The 25,829-nt window shown below is 41.1% G+C and overlaps 1 protein-coding gene across 9 annotated transcripts in view; it reads left to right on the top strand.

Moving 5' to 3' along the window:
• The window catches only part of dmd (dystrophin), a 1,714,977-nt gene that overhangs the window by 767,720 nt on the left and 921,428 nt on the right, over nt 1–25,829 (top strand). For all 9 annotated transcript variants that reach the window (XM_080203928.1, XM_080203931.1, XM_080203930.1 and 6 more), the window contains 4 exons: nt 8,393–8,563; nt 14,592–14,774; nt 15,585–15,719; nt 18,485–18,634. In XM_080203928.1, the coding sequence (XP_080060054.1) occupies nt 8,393–8,563; nt 14,592–14,774; nt 15,585–15,719; nt 18,485–18,634 (639 nt within the window). The remainder of the gene's footprint in view (nt 1–8,392; nt 8,564–14,591; nt 14,775–15,584; nt 15,720–18,484; nt 18,635–25,829) is intronic.

The following is a 25,829-nucleotide window of genomic DNA, read 5'->3' as shown; positions in this document are numbered from 1 at the left end:
GAGAGATGTGAATTCTTAACATTTAGCCACTCTCTACCAATGTCCTGTGAACAGTAATCATGTCTTGTCTGTTGATGTGAGATTGTAGGGTTTGATAAGCAGTTCCAGCATTTCTGGTTCAACTCCATTCTTCGCAGCTGAATGATAAAGGTAGTTGAATGTAATCATTCTTGTGTGGAGAATTAGCCCTGGGATGGAATTCCCAGGACAGATTTCCAACTTGCTACAAGGCATATTATGGCAAATAGGGTCCAGGTGAAGGCTGGGATGAAAGCGCTTTATCTGAATGCACGAAGTATTCGGAATAAAGTGGATGAGCTGGTGGCGCAGATCGACACAAATGGATACGATCTGGTGGCCATTACAGAGACGTGGCTGCAAGGTGACAGGGACTGGGAGATGAATGTACAGGGCTATCAAGTGTTTAGGAAGGATAGGCAGGAGGAAAGAGGGGGTGGCGTAGCTCTGCTGATTAAGGATAGTATCAAGGTGGTAGCAAGGGATGATATCGGAGCCAAAGAGCAGAACGTGGAATCGTTGTGGGTGGAGATTAGGAACAGCAAAGGGAGGAAGACGCTGGTGGGTGTCGTCTATAGGCCCCCGAATAATGATCTGGAGGTGGGGCGGGCTGTTAACACGCAAATAAGTGCGGCGTGCAGGAATGGGACGGCAGTAGTTATGGGAGATTTCAATCTGCATATTGATTGGTCGACCCATGTTGGACGAGGTGGGCTCGAGGAGGAGTTCTTGGAATGCTGCCGGGATAATTTCCTTGAACAGTGTGTGTTGGAGCCGACGAGGGAGCAAGCTATCTTGGATCTGGTGCTATGTAATGAGGCGGGTAGAATTAGGGACCTTGCGGTGAAGGATCCTCTTGGAGAGAGTGATCATTGTATGGTGGAGTTTCTGGTGCAGATGGAGGAGGAGAAAGTGGGTTCCCGGACACGCGTCCTTTGTTTGAATAGAGGGGAGTATGGTAGGATGAGAGAAGAATTGGCGAATGTGGACTGGGGGAATGTGTTGGAAGGTAGGTCTGCTGAGGAGCAGTGGAGGATCTTTAAGGAGATCTTTCTTGGTGCTCAGCAGAAATTTATTCCGATGGTTAAAAAGGACAGTAGGAAGAGAGGTAATAAGCCGTGGATAACGAAGGAGGTGAAGGAAAGTGTTAAATTAAAAGCGGAGGAATTTAGAGTAGCTAAGAGCAGTGGGCGAGAAGAGGATTGGGAAAGGTTTAAATGTCAACAAAGATTGACAAAGAAGTTGATAAAGGAGGGTAGGAGAAGCTATGAGGCTGGGCTAGCACTTAATATAAAAAAGGATAGCAAGAGTTTTTATAAATATATAAAAAGGAAGAGGCTGGCTAGGGTGAACGTTGGTCCTTTAGAGGATGAGAAAGGGGAGCTAGTGGTAGGGGATGGGGATATGGCGAAGGTCTTGAATAACTTTTTTGTTTCTGTCTTCACGGAGGAGGACGTGAATAATTTGCCGGGTGTTAGCGATGGAAAGGTGGTAGGAATGGAGGGTCTTAATGACATTACTGTTACTAGAGAGGTGGTGCTCGACAGACTGGAGGGGCTGATTGTGGACAAGTCCCCAGGACCGGATGGAATGCATCCGAGGGTTCTGAAAGAAATGGCGGAGGTGATAGTGGATGCCTTGGTGGTTATTTTCCAGACGTCGCTGGATTCCGGGGAAGTGCCGGAAGATTGGAAAACGGCTAATGTTACGCCGTTGTTTAAGAAGGGTGCCAGGCAAAAGGCGGGGAATTATAGGCCGGTTAGTTTAACGTCTGTGGTAGGTAAAATGTTAGAATCCATCATTAAGCAGGAAATTGCGAGGCATCTTGAAGGGAATTGCTTGATAGGGCGGACGCAACACGGTTTCATTAAAGGGAAGTCGTGTCTGACAAATTTACTGGAGTTCTATGAGGATGTGTCTAGGGCAGTGGATAGAGGAGAGCCGGTGGATGTGGTCTTTCTGGATTTTCAGAAGGCGTTTGACAAGGTACCTCACAAGAGGTTATTGCAGAAGGTCAGGGGACATGGAGTTGGGGGTAGGGTGTTAGCGTGGATAGAGGATTGGTTGTCAAATAGGAGGCAGTGAGTGGGGGTCAATGGGTGCTATTCGGATTGGCGGATGGTGACTAGTGGGGTGCCCCAGGGGTCGGTGCTGGGGCCTCAGCTATTTACCATTTATATAGATGATCTGGAGGAGGGAACCGAGTGCAGGGTGTCGAAATTTGCTGATGACACCAAGATTGGGGGAACGGCAAATTGTGCGGAGGGTGTGGAGAGTCTGCAGAAGGATCTAGATAGGCTGGGCGAATGGGCCAGGAAATGGCAAATGGAATTTAATGTTGGCAAGTGTGAGGTGGTCCACTTTGGTAGGAAGAATGGTAGGAAGGACTATTACGGGGCGAAAAACTGCAGCAGGCGACGGTGCAGAGGGACCTCGGGGTCCTTGTGCATGAATCGCAAAAACCCAGCTTGCAGGTGCAGCAGGTGGTCAGGAAGGCGAATGGGATGCTGGCCTTCATAGCGAGGGGGATTGAATATAAAAGTAGGGAGGTCTTGCTGCAGCTGTATAGGGCATTGGTGAGGCCGCAGCTGGAGTACTGTGTGCAGTTTTGGGCGCCGCACCTGCGCAAGGATATTTTGGCCCTGGAGGGAGTGCAGAGGAGGTTTACTAGGCTGATACCGGAGTTGAGGGGATTGAGCTATGAGGAGAGGCTGAATAAACTAGGCTTGTACTCGTTAGAGTTTAGAAGAATGAGGGGAGATCTCATTGAGACGTATAAGATGATGAATGGGATGGATAGGATAGAGGTGGAGAGACTCTTCCCGCTCAAAAAAGACAGTAGGACTAGGGGGCACAGCCTCAAGATAAAGGGGAGGCGGTTTAGAACGGAGTTGAGGAGGAACTTCTTCACTCAAAGGGTGGTGAATCTCTGGAATTCTCTGCCCGTTGAAGTGGTGGAGGCTGCCTCGCTAAATATTTTTAAGAAGCGGGTTGATGGGTTTTTGATAAGAGAAGGGATTAAGGGTTATGGGGAGAGGGCGGGAAAGTGGAACTGAGCCACGACAGATCAGCCATGATCTTATTGAATGGCGGGGCAGGCTTGAAGGGCTAGATGGCCTACTCCTGCTCCTATTTCTTATGTTCTTATGTTCTTATAAAACAAAATCAAGTTAAATAAAACAAAAATGATGGTTTCTGTATCAGACATCAGCTTTATGCCCAAAGAAAGATTTTCTCTCTGTATGTAAAGCTCTGATGGCTGATTTGGAAGAACCAACACATAGTTGAACCCATACAACAGTGACCTGGAAAGAAACAACACTTTTTGGGGCAGGAAAGAAGATTGACAAAAAAAAATTCTATGGTCCCAGTGGCAAGATTCACAACTCAATTTCAGGTCAATTTCTTTGTCTACAAAGACAATAAATATTGATTTTTTTTTCATTTGAATATTTACAAGGTATGCTGTGGACAGTGATAGATCGATAATTTGACTCTGGCACTTGAAAGATGATTACAACTTCTTATTTGTCCATGACCCTTCCACTCCTCTCCTGAAGGTAGTGCCTGATATTGGATAGTGTTTCCATAGGTATCGATGGCAGCTAACAGCTAGCCCAAGGAGGATGCACAATGGGTATCTGAGAATTTGCAAACCTGGGAGGTGTCATAGATAGGAGTGATCTTGTTTTCACGTTATGTTTAGTAACAGATGAGCATCACTGGCAACCGTAATGTAATTAACTTCTTTGCCTTTGATAAGCCAGGGAAATCCAAAAATAATTGTAACAACCAGCCAACTGTTGACTGAGATTAACTCAGTCCAGGTTAGGGATTGAACCAGGAGTCACTCTGGATTTGTACGTCTTAATGCTACAGTAGGTAGAGCATTTCCCCATTGAGATACCAGATGTTCTCCTGATTTGCCTGGATGCAGGTGTAATCTTGTACAAACAGGTAGTCAGAGAAATATAGAAACATACAAATAGAAGTAGAGGTAGGCCATTCGACCCTTCGAGTCTGCTCCACCATTCACGTTGATCATGGCTGATCATCAAATACAATATCCTGATTCTGACACCCCCCCCCCCCCCCTCAAATATCCCTTGATACCTTTAGTCCCAGGAGCTTTAGAATAATAAAATAGAATTAGGCAACCGAAAATATGGTGAAAATGGCCTTAGCACTTAATGCAAGTCAGTTTTGCATTTGTGGACCTTTTTGGGTTTTAATGCGACACAATAAAGGGCTGGCTAGAGTTGATAATGTTTTAAAATTTTAAAATGTCAAGAGAGTATGTTAATGCACTTTTTTAGTATCCTCAGGATTAAGACTTTCAAGGTGTGTTTCTTACCAGAGAGAGAGATCCAATTTTTATTTTTTTCATGGCTAAAATATTGCAATACTGTTTGCATCTGGCTTGTTTTATCATGTAAATCTGTTAAATCCAACAGCTCTCCAGAATTTCATTTGTATGAAAACATTTTGCTGGTAATTGACAGGCAATAATCTTCAAAACATTGGGCATGATCTTACTGGTTAGCATGGCGAACCGGTAAGATTGCGTGAGAGGCTTAAATTCCAGTTTGTGCCCAGATTTTCTGTCTCCCGATCTTACCAGCCCTGTTTTGTGGGTGAAATTGACTTTGACGATTTGAATATTAATGATTAACACCAGCAAGAATCATAGCTGGCCTACCAGCAGAGACCAGACGTGATGGCTTCAGTGGGGGTTTGGAGACCATTGAAGCCCGCAGGTAGTCGGGGCATGGCTAAACAATTTTGATGGGTCAGTGCCAGCCTGGGCACCTTGGCACTGCCCACCAGGCACCATAATGCTGGAGCAGTGCCAAGGTGGTGGGGCAATGATGGGGCAGGGCAATGATGGGGCAAGGAGAGAGCTGTTCAAGGGAGGAGCTCTGCAGTCATGCTCCATTTCACTTTCTTACTCCTTCCGTTTCTCTCAAGGGTGTGCTGAGGAAATGAAGTCTGCTTGCATGTCATTAAGGGGTAAGGGTGCATGGAGTTGTGGGGGTAGGGTGTTAGCGTGGATAGAGGATTGGTTGTCAGATAGGAGGCAGAGAGTGGGGGTTAATGGGTGCTATTCGGATTGGCGGCTGGTGACTCGTGGAGTGCCCCAGGGGTCGGTGCTGGGGCCTCAGCTATTTACCATTTATATAGATGATCTGGAGGAGGGAACCGAGTGTATGGTGTCGAAAGTTGCTGATGACACCAAGATTGGTGGAACGGCAAATTGCGCGGAGGGTGTGGAGAGTCTGCAGAAGGATCTAGATAGGCTGGGTGAATGGGCCAGGAAATGGCAAATGGAATTTAATGTTGGCAAGTGCAAGGTGGTCCACTTTGGTAGGAATAATGGTAGGAAGGACTATTACTTACATGGCAAAAAACTGCAGCAGGCGATGGTGCAGAGGGACCTTGGGGTCCTTGTGCATGAGTCGCAAAAACCCAGCCTGCAGGTGCAGCAGGTGGTCAGGAAGGCGAATGGGATGCTGGCCTTCATCGCGAGGGGGATTGAATATAAAAGTAGGGAGGTCTTGCTGCAGCTGTATAGAGCACTGGTGAGGCCGCAGCTGGAGAACTGTGTGCAGTTTTGGTCGCCGTACTTACGCAAGGATATTTTGGCCTTGGAGGGAGTGCAGAGGAGGTTTACTAGGCTGATACCGGAGTTGAGGGGGTTGAGCTATGAGGAGAGGCTGAATAAACTAGGCTTGTACTCGTTAGAGTTTAGAAGAATGAGGGGAGATCTCATTGAGACATATAAGGTGATGAATGGGATGGATAGGATAGAGGTGGAGAGGCCCTTCCCGCTCAGAAAGGACAGTTGGACTAGAGGGCACAGTCTCAAGATAAAGGGGGGGCAGTTTAGAACGGAGTTGAGGAGGAACTTCTTCACTCAAAGGGTGGTGAATCTCTGGAATTCTCTGCCCGTTGAGGTGGTGGAGGCTGCCTCGCTAAATATTTTTAAGACGTGGGTTGATGGGTTTTTGATAAGCGAGGGGATTAGGGGTTATGGGGAAAGGGCGGGAATGTGGAACTGAGCCACGACAGATCAGCCATGATCTTATTGAATGGCGGGGCAGGCTCGAAGGGTTGGATGGCCTACTCCTGCTCCTATTTCTTATGTTCTTATGTTATTAGTTTGAAATCAGCCTGCTAGAAAAAGAGATTTGCACCATCCAGTGAACTTATGAATGCAACAACGTTTAAAAAGACATGCTCTGAAAAAATTAGTATTTACTTAACAGTGGCAAAATCAAAAAGGGGTTAATTTGATACTTTACGTGTTAACAATTTTCTTGGTTCTACCCGAGTATATAAAAACATCACAACCTTGTTGGCAGCAAAGTATCTGCAGGTTCCTGTCATTGACACTGGGGGAGGAAAACTTGAGAATCAAACTCTCTTCTCACTTGCTGACCATGTAAGTTATTCCATTAGCTGAAACCTCCAGCCATGTAAACACTAAGCTTTCCATTATCTTTCAGATTTTATTTTGCTGTAAGGAGGCACCATTAATACTGCAATAATTAGCATAATGCAGTAAGGGATTTTTTTTTTGAAATTTTTGTGAGATGCTTATCTTTTATTAGCTTATTCTCAGCAGCTGCAAGGAGCTCACGGTCGATGCCTATAAAATGTATCCTCAAAAGTGGAAAGGTTTACCAACGTGAATTTCCAGATTACGACAAAGACAAGAGAAAGTCCCCAGTACTCCTGAGCAGGCACCCACACTACTTATTCTGACCAAATTTATGTAGGTGCTGCCTGGCCACCAAGGCTGTTTCTCCAAATTGTGCGTTGCAAAAATACACATGGCTTGGGAAAGGTGGAGAAGGTGATGCAATTAATTTGCATTGCAATGAAGTTTGTCTTAAGGATGAAAAATAACAATCCCACAGCCCACCACATGGAATAAATCCTTGCTCATGACTGAAATAAAAGGCTTAAGGGGCTATCTTACCAAAAAATTTGAAGTGCTAAACAAGTTGAGAAAACTGGAGGGCTTCAGACTTGTTTTTGGGTGAGTTTAAAAATGCAATTTTATGACACTGTTGTCACTGCTTTCGCATGGAAGTGCGATTCTCACCAGTAGAAGGGGTGGAGCCTAAGCTCACCAATGAGCCGGCTGCTGACAGCTTGAGGCACCACGGTGCAGGTACCCTGATGAACAGGGAGATCGCCTGCCTAACTCCCCCACAGACTTTGGGACCTGCCCCCCGCCCCGAGGACTCCCCTGTTATAACCCCCTCCATTGTCTCCTCCCCATCTGTGAAGCTAAGTTGATCACCACCCCCGGTTTACGGAGCCCCATCCCTCCAATCTCATCCTGCCCCTGTCTGTAGATCTCCCTGCTCCCCTACCAATCACCCACGCTCCGTCTGCAGAGCTACACCCCGATCACCGTCTCAACAGCACTACTCCCCTGCAGAGCTTCCACCCATGCAGAGTTCCCTCCCCCTGCAAAGCCTCCCCCTTGCTTCTGCTGCACTGTTCACCTTTTGTCTCCCCACTGCAGAGTTTACCCTCCTTGTCTCCTCACCCCTGGTATAGCCCCACCCTCACTCTGGCTCCATCCCCATACAGGATCCACCCACTTCATGCTACCTATTTATGGTGCCTGGGAAGCAATGCCAGGGAGCCCAATGGCAGTGCCAGCGGTGTACTACAAAGCTGCACAGTGCCATGGGCATTGCCTGGCCCTGTCCCCAACCATACGGGGGCTTTGATGGCTCCTGATCCCTCTGGCGAGGCCAACACTTCTGGTCTCCGCTGGTGGAGACCAGTCATGATTCTCACCACCGAGAGAGCTGATCAACAAGGGGGTAAGCCCAACTTTCATCTGGGATTCACTAATGACATGTAAATCATGCCATTACTATTCAAATCAGCTTCAAAGCTGATCTCACCAGCTAAACAGGGCTGGTATGATTGTGTGTGAGTGAAAAATGGCTGGCACCTGGCTCAAACCTGATTAATGGCCTAGTCCGTGATCTTAACCAATGTGGCAAGTGGGTAAAGATCATGCTCTTAATGTTTTATCAATCTCTTAAGAATTAATTTTTTTTCATGCTTGTGGATTAATTATCACTATTCATCAACCCACTTGAACCATTGCTTGTGTAGATACCAGTAAATACTGACTGAGTATATGATTCTGCAGGGAGCTATAGCTGGCTCCACATGTGACTGCTTAACTTAAAGAAAAGCTTTGTACACTTCCTATGCAGTTTAGGCAAAGACCAAAACACAGAGTATTTTTTTTTAATTATAGATTTTCTTCTTAATGCCATATATGACGTTTTGTGAGACATTGTCTGTTCAAACTGCCTTTTCTATAATCTGTACAAAATAGGCATACGCCAAGAAGACTGCATTAAAAGGTGGACTCGATAAGACCATGAGTCTCCGGAAGGACCTATCTGAAATGCAGGAATGGATAGCGCAAGCTGAGGAGGAATATTTGGAAAGAGATTTTGAATATAAAACACCTGAAGAGCTCAAAAAGGCTGTTGAAGAACTCACGGTAAATGTCACTTTGCACGTTTGTTTGTGTTTTTTGTACACTTTGTTTCAGTTTTACTCACTGGGTGTGCAACACATCACCAGCCTTTCCTGTTCTCAGTATTTGCCAGTTTCTAACTAATAAACTTTGTGGGCAAAAATTAGTGCAGACTTTAAGATGCTCATACAGTCCGGAGGTCACTCTTGAATCTCTCAGACACGATTGTTCTCTACATGAGTGGGTGACCAAATGGCTCTTGCGCTTCGGAACAAACGTGAGGGACCTCAAAAAAGGATTTGATTAATCTCGCTTACAGTGGGATGGTTAGATTGGTACATCTGTCACCTGCAGTAATGCTGGTGACTTTACAACAATCTGAGTTTATTTTGCACAAGACCTTGAATCTGAAATGATAGACGCAGAACGAAGCATGCCACCAATCGAAGCAAGTGGATGACATATAATATTAGAAAGGTCCCTGATTGAAGCATCAAGATCAAATTTTGCTGGAGCCAGCTTCTCCTATCTTGATTATTTGTAGGCATTTTAGGAGTTCAAACTCCATCTGTACAAAATGCACCTTCATATTTTTCTCCTGCAATGTAAAAATTTCGAGGAGGGGGATTGAGTTATGATACATCTGTGTCCTACTGTATTTTCAGTGCAATTACTTGTTTTATGCATAAGCTGTAAGGGCTTTTTTGAGATAAAAACCAGAAAATGTTAGAAAAACCTCAGCAGGTCTGGCAGCATCTGCAAAGAGAGGAAAGAGTTAACATTTTGAACCTGTATGTTTTTTCATGCGGACCTGAAACATTAACTTTATTTTTCTCTCCCCAGATACTGCCAGATTTGCTGAGGTTTTCAGCATTTTCTGTTTTTATTTCCGATTTCCAGCATCTGTGGCAATTTGCTTGTTATGTTAGGGTTTTTGAAGATGTTTTTCATTATATTGTGAGATTTCTTGATTGATATCATAGTCAATATATCCGACCCAAAGACAGTGTGAATATTTTGATGAGACCCTGTGAAAACAGAACAAGACCCAGTAGATTCTGAAACATGACGCTATAAATCAAGTGGTTAATTCCTTTCTTCAGCTCCTTCACCTATGTTGTGATTGCTTTACATAGCACGTTTCATTACATTACTTTTGAACAAACTACATAATGATTTGAGGTTGTTGCACCTCAAAGGGTTGCAATTTAGCAGCTAAAATGGGAATCTCATTATCTATTTAATGAGGTTTCATTGAGTGAAGCATTGAAATGCATGCTTTATCTGAAGCTCTGAGTACGTACTTTTCTGATAAAATATTTAACATTGACTCTTCACGTATGAAAACCACCCAACCCCCATTCCCAAATGTTAGAACATTGAGTACTCGCTGTTTTAAACAGAGACAAAGTATAAGTGCAATACTACTTAGGATTTGAGAGAGGCAGGAGTGTTTTGGGGACCTAACTCTGTAATTTGCACAGCTAACACCATTACGTGCTAAAAATAAAATCTGAGTGCTCCTCATGAGCAACCGGCGTATGTATTTGGAAGAAATAATTAAGGACTGCTGCTTGTCATTGCTAAGAGAAAGCTGCTGATTATTGAGATACTAAGATATTATCCCGGCAACCCATCTGTGCATTTCAGTGGAAATCCCTTGTGAGTTGACTTCTTAATTCTGAACAAACAGCAATATTGTTTGAAAAAAAACACCAGTGACCAAAGAACAAATAGCACTTTGATTGCCAAAGAACTGCAATTGACATTGCTTAGTAACAGCATGCTGAATAACTAAAACTTTATTTTGTTTCCATGACACTATGGATTCTATTATTAGTCTGTAAAAGTCATGCAGAATGCTATGTAAAAAATAATTTCTACGCTAAAAGGCAGTTGTAAGTTGTAAATTTGTGAGTAATGGATGGCTTATTCTAAGAGCAAGGTAGCTAATTCAGTTTGCAAGGAGTTAGGAAATGTTTGGATGCAATTATAATTGATTCTAGAAATAGGGGGACAACTTGACACTGGTGGAGTTGGGGCCATGACCTCAGTCTATTACTATCTCTAAACCTTAAGATATTGGTCAAAGTGCCTTAAATCTGAGAGGCCTTTCAATGATAGAAACAAGATTTCAAAAATGTTGCATGTTGCCTTCAGGGGAGACATAGAGGAAATAGGTGAGATATTTTTGAGGTAGCAATTTTCTTTAAGCTAGCCAGCAACATCTGGTCATCTACTAATCTTCACAAGTATCCCTGTTATTCAAGGAGACCATTTTGTATTTAAGGGTTTGGAATAGGTTTAGGTGATCCATTTGAACATATGTAATTTTTTTCATTTGTCTTATTTTAACAGAAGCATTAACCCCAGTTAAAATGGATTGGGTAATTCTTGGGTTACATTCGTGCCTTTAAAAAAGGCTCAGCTGATGATCACAGCAGTCAGCCATAACAGCCAATTTCAGATCTCTAGTCATAGACGTTTACAGCATGGAAACAAGCCCTTTAGCCCAACTTGTCCGTGCCACCCTCTTTTTAAAGCTAATCCCAATTGTATGCATTTGACCCATATCCCTGTATACCCATCTTACCCATGTAACTTTCTAAATGCTTTTAAAAAGACAGAATTGTACCTGCCTTTACTACTACCTTTGGCAGCTTGTTCTAGACACTCACCATCCTCTGTGTGGAAAAATTGTCCCTCTGGACACTTCTGTATCTTTCCCCTCTCACCTTAAACCTATGCCCTCTAGTTTTAGATTCCTGACCTTTAGGAAAAGATATTGACTCGCTGACCTGTATCCCTCATTATTTTATAGACCTCTATAAGATCACCCCTCAGTATTCTACACTCCAGAAAAAAAAGTCCCAGTCTATCCAGCCTTATCTTTTAACTTAAACCATCAAGTCCTGGTAGTACCCTAGCAAATCTTTCCTATAATAGGGTGACCAGAACTGTACACAGTATTCCAAATGTGGCCTTACCAATGTCTTGTACAACTTCAACAAGACATCCCAACTCCTGTATTCAATGTTCTGACCAATGAAATTAAGCGTGCTGAATGCCTTCACCACCCTGTCCACTGTGACTCCACTTTCAAGGAGCTATGAACATGTACCCCTAGATCTCTTTGTTCTATAACTCTCCCCAAAGCCTTACCATTAACTGAGTAAGTCCTGCCCCACTTCAGTCTCCCAAAATGCATCACCTCACGTTCATCTAAATCTGCCATTCGTCAGCTAATTGGCCCAATTGATCAAGATTCCGTTGCAATTGGAGATAACTTTCTTCACTGTCCACTGTGCCACCAATCTTGGTGCCGTCTGCAAACTTACTAACCATACCTCCTATATTCTCATCCAAATCATTAATGTAAATGACAACTAACAGTGGACCCAGCACTGATCCCTGAAGCACACCTCTGGTCACAGGGTTTTGAAAAACAACTCTCTACAACCACCTTCTGTCAAGATGCCAATTTTGTAGTCATTTAGATATCTCACCCTGGATTCCATGAGATTTAACATCCCACCATGTGATACCTTGTCAAAGGCCTTGCTAAAGTCCATGTAGACAACATCAACTGCACTGCCCTCATCCAACAATTTGGTTACCCTTCAAAAGATTCAAACAAATTTCTGAGAAATGATTTTCCACTCATAAAGCCATATTAACTGTCCCTAATCAGTCCTTGCATCTCTAAGTGCCTGTAGATCCTGTCTCTCAAAATAACTTCTAACAATTTACCCACCACATATGTGAGGTTCAGTGGCCTGTAGTTCCCAGGCTTCCCTGCAGCCCTTTTTAAACAAAGGCACAACATTTGCCATCCTCCAATCTTCAGGTACCTCACCCGTGACTGTCAAATATCTCTGGTAGGGGACCTGCAATTTCCTCCCTAGCCTCCCACAATGTCCTGGGATACACTTCAGGTTCCAGGGATTTATCTATCTTGATGCACTTTAAGACTTCCAACACCTCTTTCTCTGTAATATGTACACTCCTCAAGACATCACTATTTATGTCCCCAAATTTCCTGGCATCCATGCTTTTCTCAACAGTAAATATGGATGAGAAATATGCATTTAGGATCTCACCCATCTCTTGTGGATCCACACATAATGATCTTGTTGATCCTTAAGAGGCCCAGCTCTTTCCTAGTTACTCCTTTGGCCTTTACGTATTTGTAGAAGCTCTTTAGATTCTCCTTTGCCTTATCTGCCAAAACAATCTTTGTCCCCTTTGTGCCCTCCTGATTTCTCTCTTAACTCTACTCCTACACGCCCTATACCCTTCAAGGGATTCACTTGATCCCAACTGCCTATGCATGTCCTGTGCCTCCTCCTTCTTCTTGACCAGGGCCTCTATCCCAAGTCATCCAGGGTAACCTATTTCTGCTAGCCTTGGCCTTCACTCTAAAAGGAATGTGCTTACCCTGAACCCTGGTTAACACACTTTTGAAAGCCTCCCAGTTTCCGAAGTCCCTTTGCCTTCCCACAGACTCCCCCAATTAACTTTTGAAAGTTCTTGCCTGATACCACCAAAATTGGCCTTGCCTCAATTTAGAATTTTACCTTTTGGACCAGACCTATCCTTCCCCATAGCTATTTTAAAACTGTTGATTTTCTAAGGTTTCTGTACTCCTGAATGTCATGGAAATAGACTGGCAAAAACAGCAGTCATGAGACTAATGAAATAAGTCAGACCAAGTTTTATTAGGTTTTGAGGTAAAACCATAGCAATAATAAACAGGAGGAAATTTACAGTCGAACATGGGCTTCAAATATTAGGACTGGATGGGGAGTGCACAATGACTTTTCTTCATGCAGTTTTTGGTCTTTGGCCTTCTCTTTGTTTTTTTCTTTTTCCTATTTCTTGTTCTTGTCTTGTTCTCTTTCCTGTCTAATCATCTTGAGCCCCATGATTAAGCATGCTATTCTTGATAAAACAGGAATAATTCTTATGGTTGTTGAGTACTAGCAGCTCTTTGACACTATTTCTCTGGTTTATCAAATGACTCCAGGTAATGGCCCACAATTGATAATAATTGTAGAAAGCATAATTACATAATGTCCTTCATATTTATTCCTGAATCTAGAGGGATTCACTTGATCCCAGCTGCCTATGCATATCACACTCAGGCGAGGCTCGTAAAATCCCATCCAAGGCCATGGAGAATTCTGGTCTGCGAGCCTTGCCTGCCTTGATTTCGGGGTGGGCGAGGTGGTAAGATTCCAGCAACAGTTTTTGATTTGTTTTTTTTATTGTCACATGTATTAGTATACAGTGAAAAGTGTTGTTTCTTGCTTACTATACAGATAGAGTATACCATTCTTTGACACTATTTCTCTGGATTAATAAATGAGTCCAGCTCATGACCCACAATTAATACATTTAGTGCAACAATAAAGTGAGAACTTTTGGAAGTTTTCTTGTCCTTGCATTACTAACCACTTCTTCTCAATGAGGTATTATGAAAAAGTTAAAGTCAAAGTTCAAGTTTATTTTATTAGTCACAAATAAAGCTTACATTAACACCGCAGTGAAGTTACTCTGAAATTCCCCTAGTTGGCATACTTTGATGTTTGGGTCGATGCACTTAACCAGCATGTCTGAAACACTGTGGGAGGAAACCGGAACATCCGGAGGAAACCCACGCAGACATAGGGAGAGCGTGCAAACTCCACACATACAGTGACCCAAGCTGGGAATCGAACCCAGGTCTCTGGCGCTGTGAGGCAGCAGTGCTAACCAATGTGCCACTGTGCTGCCCTAAACAGGTAAACTATCTAATCTCTGTCTCTATAAAATGGATCAGAAATTTCAGAATTGAATGCTGGTAGCCAGTGTATTCTTAAAGAGCATCAGTAGGTTTTTTTCTCAACAAATGCATAGCATGGAGGATTGTATATGGTCATGTTTCATTTCCATGATTTGGGAGGAGGGTTGAAGAAACTCGGAAAAGTAGCAGTTATATTTGGTGTAAACACAATTGCACTTCGTAATGATGAGCTCTTGCTTGTATAGTTATATGCACTTCTTTTTCCAGAGAGCCAAGGAAGAAGTATCACAGAAAGAGGTGAAGGTGAAGCTCTTGAGTGATGCTGTAAACAGTTTCATAAAGAAAGCTCCACTGACAGCCCATGATGCTTTGAAATCTGAGTTGGACATGCTGACAGGCAACTACCAGCGACTTTGCAGCAGACTGAATAGGAAATGCAAAACTCTTGAGGTCGGCTCTTGGATTGCAGAAGTTATTTCCTTTCTTTCCAACTGTGCATGTTAACTGCTTTTGTTGGGACAATTATTGCTTGTATCTACCAACTAGTGAAAAAGAAAGTAGCAGCCTTGCACAAGTTGGGTAAAATGTCTCACATTTATTTTAAAGAGACATTCTTATCCAATTCTTGAGATGTAGGGGGCTGTTTGGAGGTTGGTGAAATAGTGGTGCGAGCAAGAGTCTACTGTTACCTGTATTAAATATCTCACTGTCAAATACTGTAATATGACATAAAATTCATCAAGAATTTTGTAGTTTCCAAAAAAGACATAATCCTCATTCATTTGTGAGAGTTGTGGTGTTGGGGGTAGTTGAGTGCAGGGTTGTGAGGAAGAAATAGATAGAAAGTGGTTCTGCTAATTGACTATTTGTTTCTCCTTTGAGGGTAAAGACACATTTGTAAGTTGATACCTATATGTCACAAGTTTATTGGATTTGGATTGGTTCAAGCTTGGTGTTATTTTTAAGCAATCTAGTGTTATACCCCTATATTATCAAAATGTTGCCATGGTGAGTTTATCTATCCTTCAGTGTAATGATGAGCAAAATATGATGAGCACTAAACACAGACTCATTTTATTTTTAGTGAGATGTTTTTGTTAACACTAGTCTGCTCATTTCTCTCCAAAGAATGTTCCTGCATTTTGGAAAGCTGCTCGACAATTGAATAGGAAGTTAGTTGCATCCTGTTGCTTGATTATTCTGCATCATATTTTATTTTGTCTTCATTTCTAATTTTGGATTTCCTACGTTCAATCTCAGGAGGTGTGGTCATGTTGGTGTGAATTACTGTCCTATCTGGAGGCAGAAAATCTCTGGCTTGATGAACTGGAGCTTAAACTCAGGGAAACAGAAAACCTTCAGGGAGGTGCAGAGGAGATCTCTGAGGCACTTGATGTAAGTAATTGTGCCTGCAGACTTAGTTGTATGAATCATCCTTGTAACATTCAATTAAAAAAAAATTAAATGAAATACATACAACTTTTAACTTTCATAATTTCATCCACATTTAGAATTCAAATTTACAATGATTTGCATCAGTTTGAGCATTATAAATGGTTCCTTTTTAAATTTGACTAGTAAAATCTTGAAATTCCAGAACTCTTGGTTAGTCTTTTCTAAAATATGAAAAGGAACTGCTCTGTTCAAATGTAAGCATTTGACTCTTTTCAGACTGAGAGCTCAATTAAATCAGTAGAAACTCCTAAAACAGAGAAACATTATTTTGAATTCCCCATGGTATAGGCTCCAACTGTGCAAAAAAATCCCTTTGTTACCTAAGAATTAGTTACAAAGTCTTAGCTTATTCCTTAAAAGTTGCTATCGTTTTCTTATTTTTCTCAGAGTTAGCTAGAAGAATTTCCATTCTAAATATGTTGTAACTTATTCAGACATTTGTTCGACATCCTCTTATTATTTTAAACTTAAAAGGAAGTTTAATGTGTTATTCTTCAAGGACAGAATTAAGGTCTTTTGAAAGCATAGACAGCACGGCAACTAAAAGCAATTACCAGATGTGGTTTGCTGTTAGTTTTCTTGGCATTTTATCAAAAGATTATCCAGATTTCAAAGCAAGGATAGATAATTTTAAAGGGATGGGGCATAGGATTCATCCACAAGCTTGATCCAAGAATATAATGTAGGGCATGAAGACTATAGAAGTATTATAATGAGTCAAAGTAAAAACATATTATTTGGTAATTCATTCAAATGTTTTTTTTTTAATTGGGTTCTGCTATGCACAAGTTGGCTGCTATCTGTGTCTATGCTATCTAAGTGCACTCCACAAGTATTTCATTAATTGCAAGGCACTTTGGGACATCCTAAGGAAGTGGTGAGACACAATATAAATGTAAATTATACTTCCTTATTTACTTGTAGAGTCCATCAACTCATCCCTGATTCCCCAAGCATGCTCGATTGACCTATTGCTTTCAGAAATCTGACACACCACTCCCAGCCTCACAACCAACCATTTTTTTTGGTTTAATTGATCAGTTATGGGTAAACTTTGTGGTAACTAAATGATTCCTATGTCTAAAATAAACTCAGTGTATCCATTATTACCAACAAAGAATACTAATGTTACAAGTAGAACACCGGTATAAAAGTAGTTGCCAAGAATCAAATTAAGAAGTAGAAAAAGTTACACAATGACAAATTTATTAACACACAAATTATTGTTGCATTAATGGATTGTGGTAGGTGGGTTGAGGAATTTAGATGGAAGTGGAGGACAAGTTATGGATATGGTGTAATGACAACAGCCTGGAGTTTTATTACTAGTGGAGGGAAATGGTGAACTATAGAATGAGAGGTAGTTAAGGTATGCAAATATTTGAGGGAGGTTGAGTGTCTGAGGCTGGGAATATTGAAAAGATTGTACTCCAGAACAGAGATGTCCTGACTGGGGTTGTCTTTATGGTTGGAGCATACAGAATGGGACCCAGTGAGTGAGAAGTTTTCTGCCCTAATTACAAGTCACCTTGATTAACATATAGAGTGGATGTCCTTGGGATTGAGAGTAGTGGGAGTAGTACCATTGCCATTGTTGATATCCTGCAAAGTCTTGCGTTCAGTAGAGATATTATTTTAAATGTATCACACTGCCCTGTGTACTTGAAACTATTTAAACATTTGGCCTCCAAATATGAGATTGCAACCCAACTGATGCAATTGGAAAACAGGGAGGAGGTGGGGAAAGAGGGTGGTGCAGTGAAGAAAATGAAATTCAGCTATACCTCACTGGACCACTAGTACACAATGTTATTGCATGGCTGCAATGTAACTACAGTTATTAGCAAGTTTCTATCCATATTGCTCTTAAAATATTCCCAGCAGTAAATTGCATTTTTTGATGTCAAAAACAATATTTTTATTCATGCATTAGGTAGCACAGTAATGCTGATCTCTGTGGTTATATTGAAAATAGGTGGTGCAATCAACAATATGCAGTATAATGGTTTTCAATAAAAAATGTGCTTTTGCATTAATTGCTTATGGCCCAAGGTGACTAGCAATTAGTGGTTAAGTCTTCCATGATGGCCAAATGATTTATATATCTGAAAATGTGTCATTAATTGCTAACGAAGGATCGCAATGCTTCAAATAGAACACTGGTTTAGAAGCAGTTGCCAGGGACTAGCGTAAGAATTTTTCATGCACTAGGAGATGAAACTGATATGCTCACAGAAATCATTCTGGCATGATCAGAGACTTGAGGCATCGGCATTGGAAAGTAACCTGTGGCTGTTTGTTTTTTTAAATGGTGAGAAAACAATCTTTGTGTCCATCTTTGCTTGTGGATAGTTAAGCATATATACAAAGATGCATGCAAGGTATTTTCTTTTGTCTTGCTCTAGAGTAAGACCTGTTATTACGTGCATGAATTATGTGATACACTGTCACTTATTTCACTGGGCCAAGTGTCCATTTGAAATGTTTTGCCAATCAAATTATTTACAAGTTTATCGCTACTGTGGGCTTATCTCTACTCTTATTAAGCGGTCGTAAACTGTTTTAATGCTATCTGAATTCATTGATGTGTTACAGCCTTGGATCATGTTCCAACCTCAGTATACAAAATATTACATAAAACACAATCTACCATCCTAAAGCTGAATTCAAAGTCATTTACTTTTGATATTGTGGATTTTTTTCAGTCCCTTGATAATGTCATGCGTCACCCAGAAGATAATCAAAATCAAATCCGTGAGTTGGCGCAGACATTGACTGATGGTGAAATTCTGGATGAACTGATTAATGAAAAGCTGGAGACATTCAACACTCGTTGGGAGGAGCTTGTACAACAGGTGAGATGGATGCTCTGCTATTTGTTCAAGTGACTTAATCCTTGGATGTTGATAACAATATCCTTGTTTCCGAGGGGACTTCATGGCACTAAGCCTGGATCAATCAATAGAAACCTTTCAAAAAGACTTGTCTTTTTTTCAGAATTGTGCTAAGTATATACATGTGGGTTTCAGTACAATATGGACTGTATACTATTTGCAGATCAAAAGGGCTGGATTTCAGGTCCCACTAGGGGGTGGGAACTGAGGAAGATGAGGAATTAAGATACTGGCGCTGCCTGATATGTTGATTCCTGATACCATTCATAATGCTAGTGGGCTCTACTAGTGTAGGAGAGGTGGCCTTATGATCCGGCCTGATTATTAACCATGGCAATTCCAATTATTAAAGAGCTCATTGACAGCTTGTGATGAGACACCATTTGTCTTTGTGGCCATTGCCTGTTACTCCTATTCATTAGAAGCTGAACTTTCAGTATTGCCAGGTCCTCAGCAATGCTACGGCTCTGAGCAAATTTCACAGATCTGTAAATGCCCAAGGCCCTCAGTCCTTCCATTTTCAGGACCAGCATACATCCTCAGACTCCTCAGCTGCTGTGTCTGCTGGAGGGTGAATACTTAAAGGTTTGCCCTGAGACTTGAGTTTTACACTCTCTTTGTCAGAGTATTACAGATCATTGAATCAGTTTCTTCACTGGAGCTATTTCTGCACACTGCACTCTGTCTCATCTATCTACAGCCAGGCTTGCTTGATCTGGCTGAATGGGCAGCTCTTTCTACCCATCAAGTTGACCTCCTTCCTTTTCCTCATGGCCCCAAGGATAACCTCCACTTATGCATCTACAAATCCAACCCTAGGTTCGAGTTCTCTTGAAACATCAGAGGTCTGAGACCTCTTCCCTGAGACATTTTTCAAATTAAAACAATTAAATGACAGCCTTCTTAAATCAGGCCTGCACTTGGATGGTCCCATGATCATTCCTGCTCCCATGGCTGCTAATTGGCCAACAAACATGCCTTTAAACCAGTTAAAGGGGCCACCCTTATGAAAATCAGGGCCAGTGACTGTTTCCCCGGGGACAGATTCAGAATCCACAAATGGTCCTGTTGTCCATTGCCTGCCTTCAGAATGAAAATCCTGCCTATTGTGACAACTTCAGATGTGGGAAGACAGTGAGACCATTTAGCCAACCTATTAACAGTTTTGCCTTTGCATGTCTAATAACATCTGTACAAAGTGCAGATGTTAGCCTGATCTATATGTCTGATCAGGGAAATGTATTGATAGGGTTTAGATCTTTAATTGATTGCAGACTAGGTTAAGTGAGGAGAGGAGTTTTGTTGTAAAGATTGAATCTGGACAGGAATTGAACGATACAAAGAACTAACTAGCTGCTCTGTATGATCTTGGCATCCAATATTGTCTGTGTGTCACAGTGTTCTCCTGCCATCAAAATTCTCTAAGTTCAATACCAGATATTTAAGGAGTCCAACTCATGGACTAATCAATCCTCTTGATCGGTGCTTTGGAAAGACTCTTATAGGCTGGGTGTGGGACTTTGGAAAGGTTTTCTCTTGCCTGATGTTAGCAATCTAGTCTGATGAAGTACTTGCTATAGCAGGTAATCTATTCACGGATTAGCATGGATGGGACCAATTTTGAGTGATAACTGTGATAGAGGAATCCAAAGTTGAGCTAGCTGATTGGGAGTCTAGTAATCTTATCACAATCTGCCATGGTTCATATTCATTCAGTTATTTATAGTGCAAACGTACCAAACATTTTTTTTGTTACCATTGTCTGGAGCAGACCTATTTGCAATTCCTGAGTCACCCTTGCAACTGCAAAGTGATATTCATTTTAGTGATGGCTCTTAGATGGATTGCAGACTTTGATTTGTATTTTTTCTGGTATCTGTTGTGAATTTATTTTCAGGACAATTTATGTTCTAACGATGTTGGGCATAACAGTTTTTTAGTCTTCAACGTCTGCTGTTGTGGATAGTAGGCCCTCATCTCATCCACTTCTGTCAAACTTAAACCCAGATTTTATCCACAATCTTCCTAATTTAATTTTCTTAACTAATATCACTATTTGTAACTAAGTTATAAATCACTGCAGTAGACAATATTAATTTCAAATTCGTTGATAACCTGCAAGGCTATGCATCTTTCTCCATTTTGTTCTATCTTTTATGTAAATTGCTTTATAATGTTTGACTTTATCCCCATGGTCACTTGAATTAATGATGCTTGCAGAAGAATGTGTCCAACAGGAGGGTGCTGATTCTGTTGAGTGATCAGACTGCTCATTTACAGCAGTCTACATATGTGAACGCTGACTTGCATACTACCTTCATTTAGGAGTTGTCTAAGTTTTTGTAACCCTTTATTTCCCTTTATAAGGTCAACACTTGCTGCAGTTAATGAATTAATTATTTATTTATTAAGTTACATTCTTCCAGTGTAAAGTTCAATTTTTCTTTGAACATGTTCCCATATTACTACGTTTGAATTTTTTAGCATTTGAATGTTGAGTAACAAAAAACATCTATTTTGTTTTCCTTTTTAATAAGTATATATTTGGTGTGAATTTCGAGGAGTTCTCTGAAATGAAAAACATTGGCATCACAAGTTCCCAAGTCGGTGTGGTACTCTTTCTAAAGTGCTATTATATTGGGGGTCATTTGCAACTTTGGGCTTTGAACTAATAATTGTGGATAGACTGCTCATTGACGTCATTGGAAAGGAAAATTCAAACAGAGTGTATGCCATGTCAGAGGATTTTCTGCCCTGTCAAATTGAAAATTATTCCCACTGTGTTTCCACCCTAAGCCTAGAGAAACTTTTACCTCAGCCATGAATATGTTGTGGAAGGTAAAAGAACAATCTGTATCTCTGGACCCATTTCTGTATATCTATTGATCAGCACTTTGAGAAAATTATTTAGTTTAATGACTGAAATCCTTTTTAATATGGGAACAAGATCTTCAGAAAATATGTGCTAGTCTGCAATTTACACACACAAGCAATAATTTGAAGGTACTAAGCGTATTTTGCGATAGCAAGAGTACCCTGTGCGAAAACTGGCAAAGACTGTCACGCAATCTATAAATCAACTGATTATGCTCTCCTGGTGTTTCACTAATCGTATTTTCATGTGAGCTAAATCAAGTTATCTTAGCAGTTCGTAGATCAGTATGTAACACACTGGTCCATCTTTAGCAACTATTTAGAATACTGTCCAAGTTTTAATATTAATTTTGATTACTGTCAACCTTAACTTTTTTTTAATTGCACTGATGAACTTAAGAAATAGTTTCTCATTTTTCAGCCATTCATAAGCTTACTTATTGCAGAGTGATTCAACTGAAATGAAAATCAACACGAGCATGTGCCCATATCATTACGTTTGAATTTTTTTAGCATTTGAATGTTGAGTAATAAAATGTTGATTTTGTAATCTTCATCACAACTTGAGTAGTTGTGATGAAGATTATAAACCCCAAGATGAAACTTAAATGGGAATTGTACATATTGTGGTAAATGGCCTGATATCTTTCAACATTCGAAAGAAAAATACCTCCACAATGAGGCTCAGATTTTCGCCCCTGGGAGAATTCCTGACTCAATGAACCTGCCCTTTAAAAATGCCAGCCCAGATATTGGATTTTCAATCTTGGGGGAGAGGCTGGATTAAAAATTGGGATGAGCATCCTGCAAAAACTGAGGAAGATGCCAGGTGCAGGAGGGAGGCTGAGTGGAAGGGCTGAAGCGGGACTCTGGTACTTTGTCAAAAATTAAAATAAAGAACAAAACGTCCCTCCAGCCTTACCCACTCATCCCCCAACACACTCCTCACACCACCCACCATTTTCCCCTCCCATGGCACCTCATACACTTCAAACCAACTTGAGTCCTTTCACCACCCCCGTACCCCTCATATCCTTCATGTTAACCTATGAGCCTCACCCATGGCCCTTTGTGCCCTTAATATCATCTCATCTGCTCTGCTCCATAGCTCTTTATAGCTCCTGTGCTAACTTAGTGCTAACTCATGCCAAACCATATCTCCTAACCACACCACCAATCATGCTAACTCGTGTAATATTCACCACAGACAGACCTCAGGACAGAAATTAGATAAAATAAGGGCCTAGAACTTCCATACACCGAGGATTATACCTCGCAAAATGCGCACTAAGGAACCCCTCCGATATCTCAGGTAAGGACTGCACTGGAATTGCCCTGGAAGTTTCAGCTTCTGTCGGGCAATTGCCCTACCTCTGGAAAATCTGATTTGAAGTCAAAGACTTTGAATGGTCCTGCCTCTCTTGGCAGACTAGTTGTCCAGGAAACATACAAGGTTTAAAATCAGTTTTACCTCCTGGGTAACCACACCATTCACCCCAACCATGGCCTCCTGCCCCACCCATACCCTCATTTAAGCCCCTATACCCACTATCTCACAACCACCCGTCCCTGACCACATGATTGCCTTCCCTAATCCCCAATTCAACCCAACCCCCTATCATATGCCCCCACCCGTCTGATTAATTTGTCTAGCCTTCCCTGACTACCCAACTACTCTCCTGACCTACTACTCACTACACCACCTGCAACTAGTGCTTAAAAAACACGGTATAGTTTCATCTCTGTTGGTGATTCTGCCCTGCATTGCACTAACATCTTCTAGACACAGCTGTACTACACAATTTTCAACAGGCCTTGGTCAAAAGTCAAGACAAGAAATGCGCAGCTCCAGACTAAGATAAGTAAAAAGAAATGAACTGAAAGTTTCAGCCATGGTTCTATAAAGAGGAGTTCTAAGTGTCTACTGCAGACTTTCCTATATTGGAAAAAAAACCTCTTATTCATTAAGAAACATGTGCTACATTTGCCTTCCTTCAATTAAATAAAGCTTTATAGCAGCAAACATTTGATTCAAATGAAGATTCCTTTATAACAACATGCATTGGAATTCATATTCCTAAATCAAAAATAACCACTTGTACCTGTCAATCAAACAAACAATGAAACATCAGTTACCTAACTGTGATAATGGATGATTGTGAAATCAGTCAAACAGCACTAATCTTGTAATGATAACTCTTAGCCCTATTTGAGGAGGCAGTGCAAAATACCGTACACTCTGGGCAGTTTTTCAAGGTTTTTAAGGGCTGGACTTTTAAGTGCCTTGAAAGTTTGACAGGCCACCTTGACTGGTACTTTTGATGGTTTTGACTGTTGATTTTTATAGATTCATTGACTGTTCCAATGAGTTTGAAAGTAATGAAGTTATAAAGTTTGTATTCACATTAATGCTGATTTTTAAGAATTCTAAAAGGCACTTGGCTTCCACTGAAAGCAACCTTATCTCCTCCAAAGGCATCCCAGAACCAGCTGCAAAGGGATATCTCACCTCTCCAAAGGGGAACTCTGGTTATCCAATTGAATCCACAAACTTCAAACCTGCTCTCACCAGGCCTGATCTGCATACTTTGGGTTTCTCACACTCAAGCCTACCAAATCTTACTTCTGTGAAGGCAGGTGGTGGTTTAAATGTTCAGCTGTCTCTGTAAAACATGCAGGTCTGCCCTGATTCCCATCCATGCAAAATTGCTATATTCGAGAGGACTAAAGTTCAGATTTTCAGCCACTTCCCGTATTTTTTGCCATGAGAGCGAGGATCTCCGTTTTGGCAAAAATGTGGGCTTTCCTCTTCTTGTTTAGTTCTCTCTTACCACTTTTTAAGTTTCAGTTAGCAATGGTTAGAGAGCATATTAAAGATAATCCTTTTCTATGAAGTGTTGAAGTACCACACCAATGGCAGCATGATACCAGTGTCCTATAGCAGAACATTGTGTCATACTAGATGATTTTGAAGGTCTGCGCAAGATATCTACTCCTGTCTGCCTCTAATCAGTGGTTGTAAAGCACAATGCAACAATGTGAAAGATGAGCATATAGATGTTTTGATGATCAGACATTAGAGTTTGTAAAATTCATCCCACTTAAGGTCTTTGGTAATTCTTGTATTGGAATATTCATTTTCTTATTATCTTGCACTCTAATTCTCACTGAAGTTAAAGATACATTGTTATTGTACACTTGATGTCACGTTAAACTTAACATTTTATATATACAGTTACTTCAGTACATTTTCTATCACTTAATGTGATGCTATATATATGGAATCAAAGCAATGAGTAAACTGAGCGTAACAAAATTTTAAAAATTGTGGAACTAAACCATTGAATTCAATAGTCATTCCTGTGTAAGTTGAAATGCTAGGAAATTAATGTGCGAGGAATTGCTTAGTGCACAAGAACTGGTAATCCTGTTGCACACCAAAATCAATTTTGTTTGAATATATTGAAAATCTTTATCCCTTAATCTCTTTTGACAGAATATTGGATTGAGTAAACCAGATTTCCCATTCGTTTTCCTGGTAAAAATTTAAGAGAAGAAGCAAAACAAAGTCTATTTAACTTGTTTTTTTTTGTCCATGAGGCTGTAACTTATTTGCTTGTGGAATACAGAGCTATTTGTCTAATAAACCTGCTTTTATTTGGATATGCTGATATAACCTTGTTCGATGAGCAATTGTGAAGTTCACCTGGAGGACCTAATCAAATCAAGACTAGAGACCTCAGATCAGCATTTTACAGAAGTGTCTTTCTTTTTTTTAAGAAAAAACCTACCAGTGCTGCCTAACAAACATCTTTGTTTGAGAGACATTGGTGTCAAGTTTCCTCATTCATTTGCTATTAACATTGAGAGAGAGAGAGGCAGTGACCCCAGTTTCCATCTGTTTGCACACTTCCACTAGCTAGGAATAGGGTGCACAGAATCATCTTTGTGTCTGAACTGAAGCTTTAACAAGATTGTTTACTGAATAGTGCTAGCAGAATCGAAACTGAGCATCAGTGAGCAAGCTATTGGCAAACACATGTTGTTTGACGGAATTATTGATGACATTTTCTATTACTCTGCAGACGATTGGGAGAAGTCGAATAGGGCAATGATTATTTTTATGTTAGATTCATCCCAGCTGTGCTGCTTAAGACTGACATAGCAGAGCAAGCCACTCCCTTACTGAACCTGTCCCAATGCAGCTGTGACACTGGCATTTACTCAATAACATGAAAAATTGCTTACAAAATGCAGGATTAGTCTAATTTGGCCAATTAAA

This window comes from Carcharhinus amblyrhynchos, chromosome 15 (assembly GCF_965287045.1).
Source record: "Carcharhinus amblyrhynchos chromosome 15, sCarAmb.v2.hapA, whole genome shotgun sequence".
In the NCBI taxonomy this organism is placed as follows: Eukaryota; Metazoa; Chordata; class Chondrichthyes; order Carcharhiniformes; family Carcharhinidae; genus Carcharhinus; species Carcharhinus amblyrhynchos.
The sequence above is the reverse complement of the archived record's forward strand: the minus strand, read 5'-3'. Positions and strand labels throughout refer to the sequence as shown.